The sequence below is a fragment of the Mustela nigripes genome, chromosome 2 (genome assembly GCF_022355385.1).
Source record: "Mustela nigripes isolate SB6536 chromosome 2, MUSNIG.SB6536, whole genome shotgun sequence".
Classification (NCBI taxonomy): domain Eukaryota; kingdom Metazoa; phylum Chordata; class Mammalia; order Carnivora; family Mustelidae; genus Mustela; species Mustela nigripes.
The window spans coordinates 217064605-217080667 of NC_081558.1; the positions used below are offsets into that span (position 1 = coordinate 217064605).

Consider the following 16063-nt stretch of genomic DNA (forward strand, 5'->3'; position numbering starts at 1 on the left):
CGTGCCCGCGGCTGGGGGTCCCCAAGGGTGACCTGGCACCGCGGAGAGGTTCGCCGCCAGGCCGCTGCGGGGGTGAGGGGCGGCCCCCAGACGGGCGCCCCGGGAGAGCAGGGCGGGCGCCGGCCGGGGCTTCCCCGAGGGGCGGCGTGGTGGCGGGGAGGACGGCGCCCGGGCGCGGCGCAGGGGGGGTGGGGGCGGGGGCGGGCGGGCGCACGGGGAGGAGGGGCGCGCGCAGGGGGCGGGGCGGGGCGCACGGCGGGGGCGGGGACCGAGGAAGCCCCGCCCCTCCGCCCGCTCCGCCCGCTCCGCCCGCCCCCGCGCCGAGCGGGACCCGCGCCTCCCGGCCGCGCTGAGGTCACGGAGGCGGCCCGCGCTGAGGTCACGGAGGCGGCCCGCGCCGAGCCGAGCGCCTGCTCCGAGTCCAGCGCCTGCCCCGAGCCGAGCGCCTGCCCCGAGTCCAGCGCCTGCCCCGAGCCGAGCCGAGCCGAGCCCCGCGGGCGGCGGACACGCGCGCGGCCGCGGCGGGCCCGGCATGGAGGCGGAGTGCCGGGTGCTCTCCATCCAGAGCCACGTCGTCCGCGGCTACGTGGGCAACCGGGCGGCCACGTTCCCGCTGCAGGTAGGCGCCGCCGGACCCCGAGCCCCCGACCTTGGCCCGGCCGCCCGGCCCGCGCTCCTCCGCCCAGCGTCGGGCCCCGCGGGAGCCGTGGCGCAGTGGCCGCCCGCGCCCCCGCCGGCTGCGGCTCCCCGGGGACGGGGCGGGGGGGGGGGCGGCCTCCTGACCCTGCCCCGGGCGGGGGCGCGGGACGCGGGGAGGGCGGGGGCTGGCCGCGCACCCGCCGGGGACGCCGAGCCAGCTGGTGGAGTCCGGCTCCCGCCGGCCGCGGTGGGTCCCACCTCCGGGGACTCTTCCGGGACGTGGTCCGGGGCGGCGGGCGGGGCTGCGAAGGCCTCCCGGCAGGTGTCGCCGCCGCGGAGACCCGGACGCAGAACCGGGCCCCTGCCCTTGGGCTTCCGAAGCCGCTTCTCAAATGTTGTAGAGCCTCGACTTCCTGCTAGGCTTACTCCCGCCGCTCGGGCTTGTCCTTGGGGGGTCTCCCAGGCCAGGAGCCCACTGCTTCGTGCTGCAGCCCCAAGGGTGGGTGGCCAGGCGAGGGGCAGGAGGAGGCCTGGATGCCGTGGGGTTTCATGCCAGCCCAGAGGCAGTACCAGGGTAGGGGCACGCCCCTGCCTGTTTGCCCAGCAGGAGTGCTGGGTGGTCACAGCAAGGTCGTGGCTCTCCTGGACTGCGCGCCTTGGCCTCTTGTGCTCACCAGGGCAACCCCAGGGCAAGAAGCAAGTGTGGCTGGGCCCCTGCGTGCCCCTCAGTCCTTGGAGAAGGGGGAGCTCTGCTTCTGGGTGGATGGTGTGGACACACTCCCTGGGGCGGTCCTGTGCTTGGGACAAAGGTGCAGGGTCTGTGCAGCAGCACCCCCCCCCCCCCCCAAAGGCGGGGCCAGGAAGGGCTCTTGAGAACAGCGTCAGCCTGCTGTCCCTGTCAGAGGAGCAGTCCTCTCTCTTCTTGGCCAAGGAGTCATGGGAGCTGCCCTTGGCAGAGGTGTGCGGGGCCCCTGCTGGCTTCCCTGTGCCCTGTGCCTAGTCCCTCCTCACTGTCCAGCCACACACACTCCGTTGTTTCTCCCTGCACCGGGCAAACCGTTCCCCTCCTCGGCTCACCTGGGCACCCCCATAATGGCGCCCTTATTCCTTCCAGGCCTGTGTTCTGAACTTCCACAGCGAGGCGCCTCTTAGGGTCAGAGCTGCGGTTCTTACCTGGGGTTTCTCGCCTGCCCGGCATCCTCGCCCGTGTGCCAGGGCCGTGGGACATAGGCTGGGGCGAGCGTGGTGGTCCTGTTACCTCCTTCCCACCTGCCGGGGGGCTGGAGGGGCTCTGCTTCTGAGATGACCCATCCCAGCACTTCCTTCTAGGGTGGTGAGGCCCAGGAGGCATATGGCTGGGGTCTCCGAAGGCAGGAGGCGCTCTTCCACTCTGAGCTCAGTTGCTTCATCTGTAGAATGGGCATGAATGCCTGCTCCTGGGTGGTTTTAGGGCCCGAAGAGTTGGGGCATGTGAACATCCCTTGGAGGTGCTGGCTACTGAATGAGGTGGGCCAGCGTGCCCGGGGCGCATGCAGGAGGACCGGACAGGGTTGGCACACAAGTTTGCCTGCGCCATCTCCTGGAGGCCGCGACCTCTACCAGGAGGGGATGTGGGTTGGCTTTTCAGTTCTTACCTGTGTGTGTCTTTTGCCCTAATTTCCTCCTCTTCCTGCTGATTACCGAAATAAGATACAGTATTGGGAGATGGAGAGGGCTGAGGAGGGGAACGCCAGGGATGGTGGTCCTCCAAACATGCTCCCCGCTGAGCTGGACCCCAGACAGGGCAGTGTCCGTGTGTTCGGGCGGCTCAAGCTGTAGCGTCTGTGGCCTCAGTTCTGGAGGTTTCACCACGGCTGCCATCCCCGAGCGGCGTCTGCATGTGGATGGTGGGGTCACCTGGTTCCTCTGTGCGCGTCTGTCTCCTCACCTGGGGACGTGGGTCAGAGTGCACTGCCGCGACCCTGATGACCCCGTTCTGCTTTAAGTACCGCTTTAAAGATTCTGTCTCCAGACACAGTTACATTCTGAATTGCTGAAGACCAGGGTTTCAGCATAGGAATTTGGGGAACACGTTCGGCCCATAAAAAGAACAATTTCCAGAAGTTTCTTAGTTCACTGCACGCACACTGCGATTTCCTGTCGGCCTGCAAGTGCTTGCTTTGGCCTGTGTTCCTTAGCTCTGGGAGGATCAAACCCTTACGGGCGTTTTGCTACCCCCCCTGCACCCCCCCCAGTCTGGTTACCGCTGGAGCAGAGCCAAGTAGGGAGAGGGTGGGGATGGCCGCCGACTGACCTCAGAGTAGCCTCAGCACAGGATGGGCTGGGCTGGACAGGGCCTGGGATAGGCTTGGGGCCCCCACACTTGCACTTTCCAGCAGGGGGTCGGGGGGGAGGCATCCCTGAGCACCCAGAGTTGTGCTCAGTGCGGGGTACATTCTCAGGGTCATCGATCCGTAGAACTAGACAAAGGCATGCTTGTGCACGCAGCTGAGTGTGGGAAGAGAACTTAGGAGGGGCAGCAGAAGCCGGGCTCTGGAGAAGCCCCTGTGGGGACTGGCCCGCTGTCCCTTTGTCTCGGGATCTCAGGCTCAGGGACTGGGTACCGCGGGCCGAGCCTTTCCCACCCTAACCCTAACCCTAACCCCAAAGCACACCGCTCGCCACCTCAGGCACGGCCCGTGAGCAGCCACCCTCCCTGGGCAGAGAAAGGGGTCAGACCAAAGAGAGAGGAGCAGAACCTTGACCCTGGTTTTGAGTTTGGCTTTTGGGCTGAGTCCAAAGTATGTTCTAGAGACCAGCAACAGAGAAATGAGAGGGTCGGGTGGGTGATGCCATGTTTGCAGAGTGAGGACAGGAAGGGCGGGCTCGCGGCCCGCATGGCCCTGGTGGTGGAGAGGCGGCTGACAAGTCTAGGGCTTGGGGGACGCCTCTCTGTGCATGGCTCGGCCTTCCTGCTGCTCCGGCCTTCGATCCTGGGGCCTGGAGAGAGCGGTAGGGGGGATGGGGGACAGGAGATGAAGCGAGCCTCTGGCACCAGAGGCCAGTGGGACGGCCTCCTCTCGGGAATTGGACACTGGAAGCTCCCCCGAGCCGGGAGGTGCCATCCCTCTGAGCCGGCTGCCTGTGTGTCAGCGGCACCCCCCGGGGAGAGGGGAGCGCCCAGAACCCCCCAGGTAGCCACACCACCTGCTCCTGGGCTATAGCGGTGAGGGTACAGCAGACCTGTGGGGGTTGGGGTCGTGTCAGTGTCCTGGGGCCACTCTCTCCAGCGCTGCAGATGGCGGCATTAAAACCACAGAGATTCTCTCACCCTGCTGGGGGCCAGAAGCTGAAGTCCTGGTGGTGGCGGGACGGCACGCCTGCGGAGGGCTCCGGGGGCTCCGGGGGAGGGGCCTTCCGTGCCTTGGTCGGGGATGACCTCTGTGCTGCGGTGGCGATGTCGCTGCGGGCTCACAGCGGAGAGGCGCAGCCTTGGAGCGTCCCCTCCAGTAGCTCAGAGTATCTGAGGTGCGCCTTCGCCTCATGCCCATTGAATCCCGTGTCTGGGTCTTCGTGACGGTGTGGGGACAGCGTTTCACCTTCAGGATCCCCTGGAGCCTCCATGGGACCTTGCTGAGAGGCAGATCTTTCCGTTCTTTTCCCAAGCATCCCGAGGCTAGAAGGGCCTTCTGCAGCAGAACCGCACTTGGAAGATTCCGGAAGAAGGTCATCCTTAAAAAGACGGGGTTTTCGCCCTGACGTTGTTCCCGGTGATGCGCGGAGTGGCCAGCGGTGCCAGACCGCTGACATGAGGGAGCGCAGCAGCCTCCTGCCCGGCATGGACATCCACTTCCTCGGAGGCGGCGTGCTGGGTCTGGAGCAGGTCCAGGCATGTTCTGGAATGTTTCCTCGTGCCCCAGGACACATAGCCCTGCGTGCTTCACCCTCCTGTGGTGATTCCCGTTTCCCAGCCTCCCCAGCCTCCGCAGGTCCCGGCTGATCGGAATGTGTGTGTGTCGGCAGCCTGAGTCACTTTGCGGTTCCTCCAGGAAGGTCCAGAATTGCTCAATTTCTTTTTTTTTTTTTTTTTTTTTTTTTTTAAGATTTTATTTATTTATTTGACAGAGAGAAATCACAAGTAGATGGAGAGGCAGGCAGAGAGAGAGAGAGGGAAGCAGGCTCCCTGCTGAGCAGAGAGCCCGATGCGGGACTCGATCCCAGGACCCTGAGATCATGACCTGAGCCGAAGGCAGCGGCTTAACCCACTGAGCCACCCAGGCGCCCCCATCAATTTCTTGATCCCCTAACCGGCTTCTCGGTTTGGGACTGAGGTTTCTGTTCCCCCTCTTTGTTTGTCATGGAGGAAGCCAGAACGCAATTGGTCCCATTTTCTGATCTTTTCCTCACCGTGTCTGTGTGCATGTGTGCGTGTGCCCACATGTGATGAGTGTGTGGGCGTGTGTGCGCGTGTGTGTGATGAGTAGTGGGCGTGCGTGTGTGCTGTGCTCCGAGTGGGGCTCTGGCTTCTGTTTGAGTGACCGGGCCTCATGGGGTCTGGGGTAGCGCGGTCCACGCCGTCTGGGCAGGGCGGGTACGTCCGTGCACAGGAGCTTACATGACGCAGGGGCCGTGGGCTTTGTGGCTCGTGGGCTTGGTCGTCCCCGGGGTACGCTGATGCGGGACGCCGACCTAGAACCAGCCGGTTGTGAGCACACAGCGGTGTGGACAAGTGACACCGAGGAACAGAACCAGTGACGGGGTTTCAGGAGGCAAGGAGACAGCCCCATATAGCATCCCGTGGCTGGCCAGGGGGCAGTGCCTCTCCTGCTGCCCTCCCAGAGCAGCTGCCCTATTCCCTGTCCAGACCCAGGGTGCTGCTGGGAACTCAGGGTGAGGCCCCCCGACCTGGGGATTTGTAGCGCAGCCCGGCCCCCAGCAGAAGCCAACCGCTGGCACAGGGACGGTGTGCGGGGCCTGGCAGGGGGCCGTGGTCCTGGCCGCGAGCGCGGGGAGTCCGGAAATCGGGGCGCGGGGTGTGCTGGGAGCAGGGCAGGGGTCTCGGGGGTCCAGGGCTGTGATGGCCGAGGCGGAGGGGTGCACGCACATGGGCAGGGATGGCCACGGGACTGAGGGCCGGCTGCAGGACGGTTTCCAGCAGGAGCGCCTGTCGGAGGACAGTGGACCAGGGTCGAGCCGAACCGCCAGGCCCAGTAGTCCCAGGGTGTGGGCCGGGCCCGGGCTCTCAGTCCCAAGGCCGACCCCGACGGGGGCCCGTGGTCACGTGACACTCTGGCCTCCCTTCTTTCCTATTTCTGACTTCCTGCAGCAGCGGCAACAGATCTTGCAAAACAAGCCGTAGAGAGGATTCTTGAAGACAATGACCCCCTCCCGCAGAGGGACCGGGGTGGTCTGGGCAGGGTGGGGGAGCCGCGCTGGAATTTTCCAGAGCCTCCCTCTTCCGCGGCTGGGAGTGCTCCGCACCCCCGCCCACGAGCTGCTGCGTTAATGACCGTGTCTTGTTGGCTGTCAGCAGAGTGGGTTGAAGCTGCAGCACAGAGGGGGCTCCGGCCGCGGAGAGCGTGCGTCACCCGCCCAGGGCCCCCCCGATGTGCAGCCGCCCTCAGGAAGGGCCCCGGCTCTGCATCTGGGCACAGCGTGGCCCCTGTGCGGGTCAGGACGTGGGGCTTGGTGTCCTGCGGGCACCCCAGCTGTCCTTGCTCACTGCTGGTGGCTGCACGGCCGCGAGGGAGCATGTGAAAGCCCCCTCCCCCGAGGAGTCACTGCAGATGTCCCGCCCCCCCACCCCTGCACATGGAGAGCTCACTGGAGGCATGGGAGGGGGGAGCCCCTCGGCCTTCTCTAAGCAGGACATGGGCTGCTTCCATGCACACGGCCGCACCCCCAGCCTCTGGCAGGTGGAGGGGCCCTTCTGCGGGTGCCCAGCCCTGGCACCTCTCCAGAAATGCCTCCAGTTGGGGCTGGCCGAGAACCTCAGTGGCTTGCTTGAGCCTGAGATGCTTGCCACCGCAGCGTGGCCGTGGTTCTGTGGTCCAGGAGCCGCCAGCTTTCTGCAGCTGCGTGATGAGGGAGCGGGCTTTGTTGTGGGGTCTGCTTGGCCGAGGCCCCCAGGGTTTTTCTGAGATGGGAGCGGGTTTGCTGGTGGAGCCCAGGCCATGTGCTTTGGCCACGCCAGCCGTCGTCCCGAGGCACACGGGATGGTGGACGCGGGAAGGCCAGGGCTTCTGGCCTCCCATGGGGGCTGGTGGCCACCAGCTGGGCAGTGCTGGGAGGAGGGGACTCTGGGGGTGCGGGGGTCCCTCTCCTGTGGCCAGGCTTTCTCTTTCTCTTTCTCAAAGGGTCTTTTGCATCTTTTGATTGCGTGCTGCTGGTGTGCTGGTAGAGGTTATAAAAAGTGAGGGGTGGCGGCTGGTTCCAGTGCGTGTGCCCGTTGCCATGGTGACCGCACACGGTCTGTGTGGGTGGAAGAGGTGTGGCCGCTGTGGCCTGCGTTATGTGGGATCCTGCCCTAGTCCAGCCACTAGGCCAGGGAGTGGCGCTCGTGGTGAGAGGCGGTGAAGTCATAGGGAGGGCTGTGGTTGGGCGGGTGTTACATTCGTTACTCATGTAACTCCTGTGGGTTCTGTCACTCCGGCCTTTGCAACAGTCCCACACCAGACGGCCTCACACAGCTGCTCTGCTCAGCACCTGCCCCGAGGCGGCTGGCGCTGGGACCTCTCACCCCTCTGCCCTTCTGCCTCGCGCCTGCAGGGAGGGTGGCCTTACCTGGGTGACCTCGCTGGGGCCACAGACCCCCGTCCGAGGTGCCACCTGCACTCACATGCACCTGTGCTGGGTGTCCCCAGGGGCCGTGGGCTCTCAGGCCCACTTTGGAACCATGTGACTCGCACAGAACACGCACACAGGCAGGGCTGTCCCGGAGCAGTGGGGGGTTGGTCCTGTCCCTCTGCAGAGCCCATGGGGCACAAGGGACTCCTCCCACCAAACAAGACTCACGTGAAGTTTGTCCAGGGCTGGAATTTGGGTGTGGGCCGCACACAGAGCAGGTGGGGAGCGTGGCCAGGGGGTGGGGGGACCCAGGGGCTCCCAGGGTGTCCAGACACGGCCCGGACTCCTGGACCAAGTATCGACCCGTATCTGGCTCCGCAGGGGCTGCAGGAGAGGTGGCAGGTGCAGTGAGGTCCAGCCCCGGAGTGGGGACCTGAGTGAGAGGATTTACTAGGTGTTAACCGGGGACCACTGTCCCCCGCTGTCCTGACCTCACGGTCACCGCTTCCCTTTCACAGACGGCTTCCATGGGGGCCTGTTTCCGCTAACTCTGGAAACCCGTGGAGGATGTTTCCCGGAAAAACCACTGGCCCTCGTGCAGGCCGCTTGTCTGAGCCTCATTGAGCTGCACGAGCTTGTGGGAAGCATAGGGTGCCCCTCGCTTTCGGCCGCACCGGCTTCCACCCAGTATCCAAGGGCCGCCTGCTCTCAGAAAGTGCGGGAAACCTGCCTTCCGAGCGCGGCCACACCTGCCACCTTCCCTAAGCAGCTGCGCGGGAAGCCAAGAGGGGCGCCGGCCTCCAGGAGCATGTGAGGACGGGCTCTGCATGGGTGCACGCCCCCTGGACTGTCCTTGCTCCGTGGTCGGCCCGCGCCTGCGCAGTGGCATACCTGCAGTGGTACATGCCCTGGGCACAGCATGTGCACTGAGTAAGAAGCCGTGTCTGGTGCTACTCTTGACGTGGAAAAGCAGGCCCTGGTCCTGAAGCGTGAAGTAGGGACTTCATTCTCCCATCGTGTTTTGGCTTCAGGAGATTAATTATCTGCACAGCGGGCAGCAGTGAGCGGGTAGTTGGTAGGTTCTCGGGATTTGTGTCGTGGCCAGTTCAGAGCTGTGTCTGTCGCCGTGATGAGAATTCTGTGGGATCTGAAGCCGCGCCGGCAGGCCGGGAGGCTGCTTGTCGAGCGGGCACTCTGGCCAAGGGCCAGTGTCAACTGTGGAGTTTCACGGGGCCCCTGGGTCATATTTTCTTTCTTCGAGTTCTGGTAACACCCGCTAAAATGCTTACATATTTCAGAGAGGCGCACGGTAGACCCAGGTCACAGGTGTGTGGCTCGGTGGGCGAGCACAGGGGGAGCTTGACCGTGGATCCTTCCCGGGCAGCGGGAGTGGGAGCAGCACCCAGACGTCCCCTCGCCCCCGCGGCTGCCCGAGGCCGCTCCAGAGCACCAGAGCAGTGCAGCCCGTCTCTGAAGGTTCGGGGGAGGCCTGGAGGCGGGCGGGCGGTGTTGGGTGAGTAGGGGAAGAGGCCAGGAAGTCCCTGGTGTGCAGGAGAGAGAGGGGACGGCCAGAGACCGGCCACCCGCAGCCCGTGGGGTCTCCTCTCCGTGTGTCTCCCCCAGACCCTCCAGTCTGTCTCCTTCATCTGTGCACCGCCCCGCTGTCTCCTCGGCCGCCGCATCCCACGGCACGCCCACCCACCCCATGCGGCCCTCTGCGGGAGCTGAGGTCCCCGTGGAGTATCTGTGCGTCTCCAGATTTGTGGAAATCTCTCACCCACTGGGTCCCCCGTCCTGTCCTTGTGGACCAGTGTCATAAAAGGCTCCTTTGTTCTTGTTTTTCTGGGGTTGGAGAGGGAGAAAATCCAAAGGTCAGCGGGCCCGTGAACCCGATGAACCCGCGCACTCAGTTCACGGGGGTGTTAACGTTCCCGGGCCGCCTTCCCGGGGGTTACCTCCGTCCCCACCATCAGCCGCTGGGGTCAGGGGGCTTGGATGGCACACATTCCCTCAGGGTGGCTGCCTTGGCCCTTCTCTTGGTGCCTCCCCGGGGTCCCTCTGCCTGTGTGTGGCTTGTATGGTCGGGGACTCCGGCAGTCTATGGGCGCCCTTGGCCCTAAACATGAACTGAGACCCAGCCAGGGTGGGAGGGGGCAGGGGGGGTGCTGCACTGGGTTCTGGAGGGCTGGGGGCCGGCTTGGCGGAGGAGCCCTGGGGCCGCAGGGGGGTGGGTGTGATGTAGCCGGGAGCACTGCTTGGGGGGAGCAGGATCCTTCCAGGCTGACAGGCCCCGCCCCTCCGTGGCCTCGTGCAGGCAGGTACAGGCCGCTGGCTCAGGCGTTGTGCCACCCCCGAGGGAGCTGTGCGCAGGGACAGAGAGGGTCGAGGAAGGCTGTGCTTCCCCAGGAAAGGGTGATACAGAGACTTGGAGAGGTCACGTTGTTGGCCCGGGCAGGACCCGGCGGGGGTGACGGGAAGCAGGCAGAGACGGGGAGACAGGTGCCGCTGCTGGGTAAGCGCGTGCCTCTGGGTTTCCAGGCAAGACGCTTGTGCCACACTCGTCCCCGCGGAGGGGGGCGTGGTTTTCCTGCTCTGGCCTGGTGAGGTCCGTCCCTGTCCCGGCTGTGGGTCCTCCCACAGTGCTGGCGCCAGGGCCCTGGCCCGCTCTGAACAGAAGCAGAATCCGAATTAAACAGCTGTCCTGACGTGGGGTCACGTGGCTCCAAGGTCAGGGCTGGCTGTGAGCCTGTTTGGGCATGAAGTGGCCCCCAGACAGGTTGTGGTTGGAGCCCGAGTGTGAGCCTGACACCCCCACACCGGGGTGGGGGGAGAAGGAAGACCCGAGCGAGGCTCCCCGTGCCGATGGACCCGGGGCCCCACCCCAGGTCCCGCTGGGGGCCTGCCTGGTTCCCACGGGTCTGGAGGTCATGGCCGGGCCCTGGTGCGCTACTCACGCTCGTTAGGCTTCGGTTCCGTCCTGGGTGTCGGGGCCTCACCTCGGGGCTTTACCCTCACCGCGAGCCCCAGAGGCCTTTGTGCCGCACCGGGCAAGACTTCCTCAGGAGCTGGCTCTGCGGAGGGACAAGGAGGGACGCAGGGCTGCCCCGAGAGCGGTCGGGGTCCGTGCAGCAGGGCCCTGGGCCGGGGTCTTCAGCAGCGATGCCAGCCACGGTCAGCCAGAAGGCCAGGCGCAGGAGGTCACGGGGCCGGCATAGGACACGACGCACGACGGCCGAGGGCTGGGCCGAGCCATGTCCCGACACCCACCCGCGCTGATGGCTGTGGGCTGTGGGCTGTGGGACGGGCCCCACAGAGGACAGTGTGGCTCGTGCCTGCGTCTTGTTCCCTGAGCGAGTCCGTGCCTGCCTGTTGCATGCGCAGAAACGGGAAGCGTGAGCCCCAGGGAAGATCGCCCTGGCCTGGCCGCTTCGCCAGCCCCACAGTGGCTTGGGGAGGCATCTAGGCCGCTTTGGACGTGACCTTTCTTCCCCTTGGTTGAAGAAGGAGCTTTTGCTTTGTACAAACTTCCTTTCTCACTCCGTGGCACCTGGAGCCTGTGTGCGGTCACCTGCCCCCTGTGTCGTGGGCACGCGGCCGGCCCCTGGCCCCGAGGTGCCCCCTCGCAGCGGGTGGCCCTGCCCGTGAGAGCTGGGCTCCTGGGGACGGAGCAGCCAGCTGTGCTGTGCAGTGGGGAGCCCTGGGCACTGCCCCCCGAGAGGCGCGGTGACCTCAAATCCACATCCCTGAAACAAAGAGGACCTCACAGCCCTCTTGCCGCGTCTGGAGACGGACGCCACGCTGTCGCGCACTTTTCGGGAATTTTTACTCTGCAGGATTTCCAGAGACTGAGCGCTCCAAGTGGTGGTGCCCCGCGTACTCCTGGCTGCGGCCCCTGGCCAACACACATGGCCCCCAAGTCCACGTGTTGAACCCAGCTCCAGGGAGCCTCCTGCCTGCTCCCAGCACCCTGGCTCTCTCACAGCCGGTCCTTTTTTGTCTTGTAGGTTTTGGGATTCGAGGTTGATGCGCTGAACTCCGTCCAATTTTCCAACCACACAGGTAAGGCGCTGTTGGCCTGAGAGTCACCGAAAGTGGGGAGAGGGGGACACAGGAAAGGGCCATGAGAAATCTGGGGACCCCACCCCTCGCCTGACGGTCAGGAGCTGGAGTGGGGGGGCCACCCAGCACATGCGGGGTGCAGGGGGCTGGGGTGTAGCCTGGCCTTGGGTGCAGGTGCCACATTTGAGTCTTGGCCTGGCTGCTTGAAGCTGACTGCCCCAGGGCAGGTTGGGGGAGCCTCCTGGCACCCCGGTCTCCTCTGTGAGATGGAGACCTGTTCTAGCTGCAGGGCCGAGCCCTCTTCTGGATGCCACCGCAGGCCCTGAGCAGGACCCCATGTATGCACGTGCCCCTGGGGGGTATGGAGCGGATCCAGATTTTCTCTGTTTGAAATCAGCACCTTGGGAACTCGTGTGGTGCCACCTGTCTGAGCGCAGGGGGCACAGCGACTCCTGTGCACAGAGGCTTTGAAACAGAACTGCTAACGCAAGGACACGTGAGGGACACCGCCCTTGGAGAGGCCCCGGGTCGTGGGGACAAGGTTCCTGAGCCCGCTCCTTCATCGGCTGACCCCATGGCCCCAGGGGCCACCTGCCGTGTGACCCCACGGTGCCGTAGAGGCGGGGGCGTGAGGCCACTGCCCTCCTGGAAACATCCCAGCATCGCCCCTCCTGCAGTGACTCTGAACCCAGATGGAACCTGCAGCAAGAACCTTCTAGATTCAGGCTGGCAGAGTGCCTACCGGTATGCGGGTGGGTGCCTCGGCCCGGCCCACACGCCAGGAAAGATGGGCTGTGCCGCTCCTGGTGCAGTTTCTCGCAGAAGGGCCGGGGTGCCGTGAGCTGTGGACGGAGGGGAAGATGTTTGGGACTCAGAAGAAAGTTCTCGCACAAAGCCCTTCCCTAACTCGCTTTGCCGCGCATTCCGAGTGCTGTGAAATAACTTCCCCGGGTCCCACAGGCTCTCCTGGTGTTTAACCACCTGCCTTTCTGTCTAAAGGAGCCAGACTGGCTGAGCCCCTCGGTGCTGGAATTAAATTCGTTGCTGAACATCGCACGGCACCATAATTAGCCTCAGTTCGGTAGAAGCCAAGACTCTGCCGCTTCTGCCCAGATGCCCGGGTGCGGGAGGGGTTTCTGGGGCCTTCGGTAGCGCGCTGCCTCGTGGGCTCCCAGAACCTCCTCGGGGCTGGACTGACCATCACGAGGGGCCTCTGCCCCACCCAAGAAGGGGGGTGAAAGACAGACCCCGAGTGCGTGGACCCGCAGGTGCAGGGGCTTGTGGCAGGGCCCCCACTCCGGCCTCCAGGTGCTGGGCAGACCCGCCTGGTGAGGGGACCTGTCGGGCAGCTCCCGGGCAGCAGGGACCCGAAGCACCCCCAGCTTGGACTCGACAGGGTGGTCTCTGCAGCTGGATCCCAAGTCCCAGGGGTTCAGCCCGAGGCTTCGGACCCGGAAATATTGCGGGTCCTTTGTACCCCTCCCCTTCTCTCTCTCTCTCTTCGTTAAAAGACGATGAAGGGGTGTGTGCAGAGTCGGGGGCGGGGCAGCAGGCGAGGAGAGAGGATCTTGTTTTTTTTTTTTTTTAAGATTTTATTTATTTATTCGACAGAGATCACAAGCAGGCAGAGAGGCAGGCAGAGAGAGAGGGGGAAGCAGGCTCCCTGCCGAGCAGAGAGCTCGATGTGGGACTCGATCCCAGGACCCTGAGATCATGACCCGAGCTGAAGGCAGAGGCTCAACCCACAGAGCATCCAGGCGCTCCTTATTTTTTTGAAGATTTTATGTATGCATGTGAGGGAGAGCTGAGCAGGGGAGGGGCAGAGCGAGTGACAAGCAGACTCCCTGCTGCGCACAGAGCCCAGCCCGGAGTCCGAGCTCCCAACCCAGACCATGACCTGAGCTGAAATCAAGAGTTGGATTCTCAACTGACCGAACCCCCTGGGTGCTCCCATTTTACCTTTTTATTTAAATTTTTAAAAATTTTTTTAAAGAAGATTTTATTAAGTTGAGAGTGAGCAGAGGCAGAGGGAGGGAGAGAATCCCAAGCAGACCCCCCACTGAGCACAGAGCCCAATGCGGGACTCAATCTCAGGACCTTGAGATCATGATCTGAGCCGCAACCACGACCACAACCATGCTTCACCTACCACACCTCTCAGGCTCCCCGTTGCCTCTCTGTAAGGAGAACCGAGGCACTCCCGGCGAGCAGGTACTGTGTCCCGGGGGAGTCACCGCACCACCCATCCCCGTCCACAAGTGTCCTAGCCCAGCACCGCGCTGCTCCCGCTGTCCGGCGGGCCTCGCTGTGGTGCCCTCTCCACCGTCAGTCCTACTGTGCACTCGGTGCTCGGCTCGCCCCGTGCATGACCGGCCGGGACATCACCCTGTGCCGTCGGCTCCCTGCTCGACAAGCAGGTCTGTGGCTCACACATGGGGCCCCAGAGAGCTCCTGGTCACTGCCGAGGCCTGTGAACACGGCCGCCCACACTGCTTGTGTCCCAGGGTCCGGCCGGTGGAGAGGCGCTGCCAGCGGCTCTGTCCCCACGTACGCCGCAAGCTGCCACCCGCCCACTCTCCCAGGCACAAATCCCAGTGTTTGTAAACAGCCTCTTTCTTAGCATATTTCTGTGCCGTCAAGCGGGTTCACGTGGTGAAGCGTGGCACTGCAGGTTGCCCGCACACCCACGGGGGGGGCGTCTTCCCTGCCCCGCTGGAACCCGCAGCACAGCAGCTCCCCAACCTCCCCCTGGCCCTCCTCCTGGGCGCTAGACTGCTCACCTCCATCTGCGGCTCTGAAGATTCCAGAGAAACGATCACATGACAGCCGACCTTAAGTGGCGTCTTCTGCTGAGCTGCATGTCTTCCAGGCTCGCCCTCGTGGTCGTGTGTGCCTGTGCATCACTCCTGTGTGTGGTTGGTGACAGTCCATCCCGGTGGGGGCGGACCGCACTTGCCTCCTGTGTCCGTTTGTTGATGGGCATGGGTTTACGGGGCACGGCTCTTCCGAGTGGTGCTCCCGGGGGCGCCTGGGTTTCCATCGGTGAAGCGTCTGCCTTCAGCTCAGGTGGTTATCTTGAGGTCCTGGGGTCCAGCCCTGCACTGGGCTCCCTGCTCAGCGGGGAGCCTGCTTCTCCCTCTGCCTCTGCCCCTCCCCCTGCTTGTGTGCTCGCTTTCTGTCAAATACATAAAATCTTAAAAAAAAGGAAAAGAACTGGCCATGGCTTGAGGCCAGGGAAGCTCGGTCCTGGGTGAGCAGGTTTTGGGGAGTAGGGCTGGCACGGGGGTGAGTAACCAGGCTTGGCCCCTTCGGTGCCCTCACCCCGTGAAAGCAGCCGGAGACCGCGTGTAAGGGATGGGGCTCGGAGGCCCGGCAGAACTGGAGGTTTACAAACACACATTGAAAGCGGAGTTTCACGAAATTCTCAGAAGTCTAAATTATTTTTTCTCCCCCAACCACGTGAAAACACAAAAACTCACTCAGCCTGGAGGCCAGATGGGGCTCCTGGGGCCTGCTTTGGTGGCTCCTCCTCTGGGTCCAGGTTTCTCACGTTTGCTGTGGGTAAGGATCAGCCGGGGCCTTCCTAAACCCGAGTGCCAGCCTCCCCGCAAACACGGGCTCACTGGCGGGGCCCAGGCCTGAGAATCTGCATTTCAGATGGCACACACCGCCCCCCCCACCCCCGCAAGGTTGCTGGTGCTGCCAGTCTCAGAGACCCCACTGGGGGGAGAGAGGGTGATGTGCTTTGGAGGAGGGAGGCTTTGGGAGCTCAAGGGTTGGAGAGACATTCCTAGGGGTTAAGGATAGCCACAGTATGCTTGGGGCCCCCCGAGACCATCCCCAGACCTGGCAGTTTGCTAGGGGACCTCCCGCGACTCAGTAAAAGGGCTAAATGTCGCTCTGTCCCCACAGGCTACGCACACTGGAAGGGTCAAGTGCTGAACTCTGATGAGCTCCACGAGCTCTACGAGGGTCTGCAGCTGAACGGCGTGAACAAGTATGACTACGTGCTCACAGGTGAGTCCCCGGTCCGCCGTCCTGGTGACTGCCGGTCCCCCGCAGCAGGACCGCAGGGTGTTGGGGAGGGCGGGGTGCAGACGCCAGGTCTGTCGCGTCCTGCCCCCCAGCCCCGCATTGGTTCCTTAGTCAAGTTTACGGTGAAGGACCTGTTTCCATTTACCGGCGTCATTAGGTGCGACATGCTTATTCTCGAATTCGGGAAACGCGACAGGGGCATGTTCCTGTCCACCTCTCACTCTTGGCCTGTTCCATTCATGTAGCCCTTGGCTTTTCTTCGGGGAAATGCCCGGTGTCCCCTTAGGGACCGCAGACGTTGGGACACTTGTTGGTCTGAGCCCCGCTTGCCGTTCCGTGAAGCAGAACGGTTTTGAGGGTGCTCTGTTGCCTCGGTCCCAGGCGGTTGACGTGACCCTTCTGTTCTGCGTGGCCCGGGTTTCCCTCCCAAAGGTTACACGAGGGACAAGTCTTTCCTGGCCTCGGTGGTGGACATTGTGCGGGAGCTGAAGAAGCAGAACTCCAAGCTGGTGTACGGTACGTGCTGGGCCGGCACCTCCTCTAACCCGCGGGACGCACCTGCGGC

General features: G+C 64.1%; 1 protein-coding gene across 2 annotated transcripts in view; it reads left to right on the forward strand.

Moving 5' to 3' along the window:
* The first annotated feature begins 322 nt into the window (after window positions 1-322).
* PDXK (pyridoxal kinase) overlaps window positions 323-16063 on the forward strand; it is a 35114-nt gene continuing 19373 nt past the window's right edge. The window contains exons 1-4 of one of the 2 annotated variants that reach the window (XM_059392458.1): window positions 323-619; window positions 11409-11463; window positions 15376-15480; window positions 15931-16014. In XM_059392458.1, the coding sequence (XP_059248441.1) occupies window positions 533-619; window positions 11409-11463; window positions 15376-15480; window positions 15931-16014 (331 nt within the window). In that variant the 5' untranslated portion in view covers window positions 323-532. The remainder of the gene's footprint in view (window positions 620-11408; window positions 11464-15375; window positions 15481-15930; window positions 16015-16063) is intronic. The other variant, XM_059392457.1, reaches the window with a different exon arrangement.